The 3,154-nt window shown below is 33.8% G+C and overlaps 1 protein-coding gene across 2 annotated transcripts; it reads left to right on the plus strand.

Annotated features, from left to right (window-relative positions):
* The first annotated feature begins 278 nt into the window (after window positions 1–278).
* On the plus strand, window positions 279–3,154 carry LOC131644717 (ubiquitin-conjugating enzyme E2 variant 1D). 2 transcript variants are annotated; one of them, XM_058915274.1, is made up of 4 exons: window positions 279–477; window positions 1,606–1,745; window positions 2,434–2,565; window positions 2,732–3,154. In XM_058915274.1, the coding sequence occupies exons 1-4, from the start codon at window positions 444–446 to the stop codon at window positions 2,870–2,872; spliced, it is 447 nt and encodes a 148-aa protein (XP_058771257.1). In that variant the 5' UTR covers window positions 279–443; the 3' UTR covers window positions 2,873–3,154. The 2 variants fall into 2 exon arrangements, with proteins under 2 accessions (XP_058771257.1, XP_058771259.1); XM_058915276.1 differs by having other exon boundaries at window positions 285–477; window positions 2,434–2,559.

Consider the following 3,154-nt stretch of genomic DNA (forward strand, 5'->3'; position numbering starts at 1 on the left):
TTTTATTAAGAGCTTAATATTGATAGTTTGATTATAAAAAGCTCTACACCTTCACTAATTCACAATCATCCAAACATTTTTAATGATAATTAATTATAATTAATAGAGTTAAACAAACAATAATTTTTTAAATATTTCCTTTCATAAATAAATGAAGAAACAACAATGGGCCGAAAACAAAACGGGCCAACAGGCCCATAGTCAAAACGACAAAGAACCCTCCCGTTTCACTGAAAATCTCAACCCAATCACCATTTCCTATTTCATTCCACCAAATCCCTATTTACCCTTTGTTTTTCCTCTATTATTCCCCACAATTCGCGTTCTTCTTTTCTCTTTCCCTTATTCTCCTTCATCTTTATCGTTTCTCTTTTATCAACTGTTTTCAATTTTCCGATCAGATCCGCAACTCTCACCTCACGAAAAACCTCTGATAATCATCCATGACGCTAGGCTCAGGAGGATCCAGTGTCGTGGGTTAGTCACTGTTCAAACTCGTCGTTTTGTTCTCTTTAACGACGCCGTTTTGCTTTTCGTCGATTGTGATCGTTGTTCGTGTTGTTTTATTGAATTTTCCTTTGTTGCTGTGTAGATTTTGTTACCGTTGACCTAGAATAATTGATGCGTGTGATTTTTGTTAATTTTAGGGTTTTTTATTTTAATTTTGTTTCGATTTTGTTACCGATGGAATTTTGGATCGGTGTTTAAGCTTCTTGCTGCGATGTTTTGGTTGATGATTTACTATGAATAATTTTTGAGTTTTTTTTTTTTGAAATTTATGATTAACTCTAATTGAAATGTTGATCGTTTTTAGCTGTTGATTATGTTTTGGTTAGGAGTTTATTGTTTGATTGTTTGAGAATTTGTTGATTTTTGTGTGTGTTGTATATATTTCATTTCATTGCTGTTCTTGTTTAATGGCTTTGTTATTTGTTGATGTGATTTATATGATGTGATTTATATGATGTACTCATGTTCTGTGATAATATATTTCGTAAACATCACGCATTGACTGAAGTTTAAGCTATCACTATGAAGCACTGACACTCCGAACACGACACTGACACGGTGAAGTGTATGCGTCGAAATAGACTCTAACACGCCTACCGAGAGCTATAAAGCAAAGACATTACACCGACACTGAGACACGGATGTAATTTAAAGAAATAAAAGTGAGTTAGTTTAAGGGTTTGAAACTGGATTTGACACATATTGGTTCAATGTGAGAAAACACGTTTTCACCTTTTATAATTAAATAACAATTTTGATTGTTAGTGTTTATCCTGAGGTAATGCAAGTTTGAAACATTCATTCTTGTTGTTTTCTGAATATAGAAGGCTTCATTTGTTGTATGAGTTAATTATGTTGTTATAACACTTGGATAATGGTTTTTTGAACATTTGAAGAATTTACCAAAGTTATAGAGCACTTGTCCTGGCCCTTGAGTTTTAGCACCTGAATTTGGCTTGGTCAAGCTATGGATAAAGGATTCTATTAATATTGCTGTGTTGATTGACATGCACGCAAAATGCTTAGTTACTTGGTGTTGTGCAAATTAAAGATGCTTATATTTATATTGTTTTAATTGTGTGTGCTTCAATGCAGTTCCAAGGAACTTCAGATTGCTGGAGGAACTTGAACGTGGAGAAAAAGGTATTGGGGATGGCACAGTTAGCTATGGTATGGATGACGGCGATGACATTTACATGCGCTCTTGGACTGGTACCATCATTGGCCCCCACAATGTAAGTATTTATCTGTAACCGCCTGATATCCTTTTTATGTCTGTTAAAAGGCAAATCTTTTTATTGTGTTTAAACTTTGAACAAGTAGATTCTAAAGCAGCAATTTGCCTAATTTGTCTGAACCTATTTGTATGGAAGTAGATTCTAATTTTCCTAATTTGTCTAATGAGTTGGATATTCTGAACTTGGAAGCTTTATATTATAATTTGCATATGTTTCCTTGAACATTGCAGTGTATGTGAAGTCTGTACACAAACATGTTTTTCAAGTTCTTGTTCTGGTTTCTTGGTGTAATTAGATACTACTGAGCTTAGACTTCTCTGTATTTGCACATGCACACTAGCAGTCATTCTACAAATGCTGTGAACATAATGTCTAGACTCTAGAGCTATTAAATCATAGCTAAATGTTTTGGTTACAATTCTGTCCAATGGTTTTAACTTAAAATATAATATTTATTGGCTTTCTTTAATATACAATAGATATGCCCTTCCATTGTCCTGTCATATCTTTTTGTTTGGCCTGACAGTAAAGAAATATGGAGTATGAATTATTGGTCTACCCTTAAATCTGAAAGTTTGGCTAAACTTTATTTTTCTATATACTTGTATCTGCTTTCATTTTGTGCATACTTAACAAGTTGCTTGCATTTGTTATAATTATCTTCCTTTTGTCTTTTCTCTGCCAGACTGTACATGAAGGAAGAATTTATCAACTGAAGCTGTTTTGTGATAAAGACTACCCAGAAAAGCCCCCAAGTGTTCGGTTTCATTCACGAATCAATATGACTTGTGTTAACCATGAAACTGGCGTGGTATCAGTTACAATTTCCACATGCTTTCATAATCTTACTATTTTTATAGTTCATGCTTTTGAAGTATATATGAATGAAGTTGCAAACTGTGCTAACACAATCTCTTTGGTTTTTGGTAATAACCTTGAATTCAATGTTATTAGAGATTTAATAAATCTTTTATATGAAACAGGTTGAACCAAAGAAATTCGGGCTTCTTGCAAATTGGCAAAGAGAGTACAGCATGGAGGACATACTGACCCAGTTGAAGAAAGAAATGGCTGCTCCTCATAACCGTAAGCTTGTCCAGCCTCCAGAAGGAACTTACTTTTAACATCCAAGATCATATAGTTGTTGGATCATATTGCATTTGCAGTATGCAAAATATAGTGTGTAATGCTTCGTGGATCCTTCTGAATTCAAGAACATGTTGGGGAATGCCCTAAAAAGCTTCCTATTTCCATCTCTATGGCTTCAGAGTTGTTTTGTTGTCTTACTTTGTCAACTGTGCTCAAGGGATGCTGTTTGATGATGAATTTGTGTGTCAAATATTGAAAGCAACTCTTTTAAGTAGTATTTTTCCTTCAGATTAATCACAATGCTATTTTCAATTTTA

The sequence above is a fragment of the Vicia villosa genome, linkage group LG1 (genome assembly GCF_029867415.1).
Source record: "Vicia villosa cultivar HV-30 ecotype Madison, WI linkage group LG1, Vvil1.0, whole genome shotgun sequence".
In the NCBI taxonomy this organism is placed as follows: domain Eukaryota; kingdom Viridiplantae; phylum Streptophyta; class Magnoliopsida; order Fabales; family Fabaceae; genus Vicia; species Vicia villosa.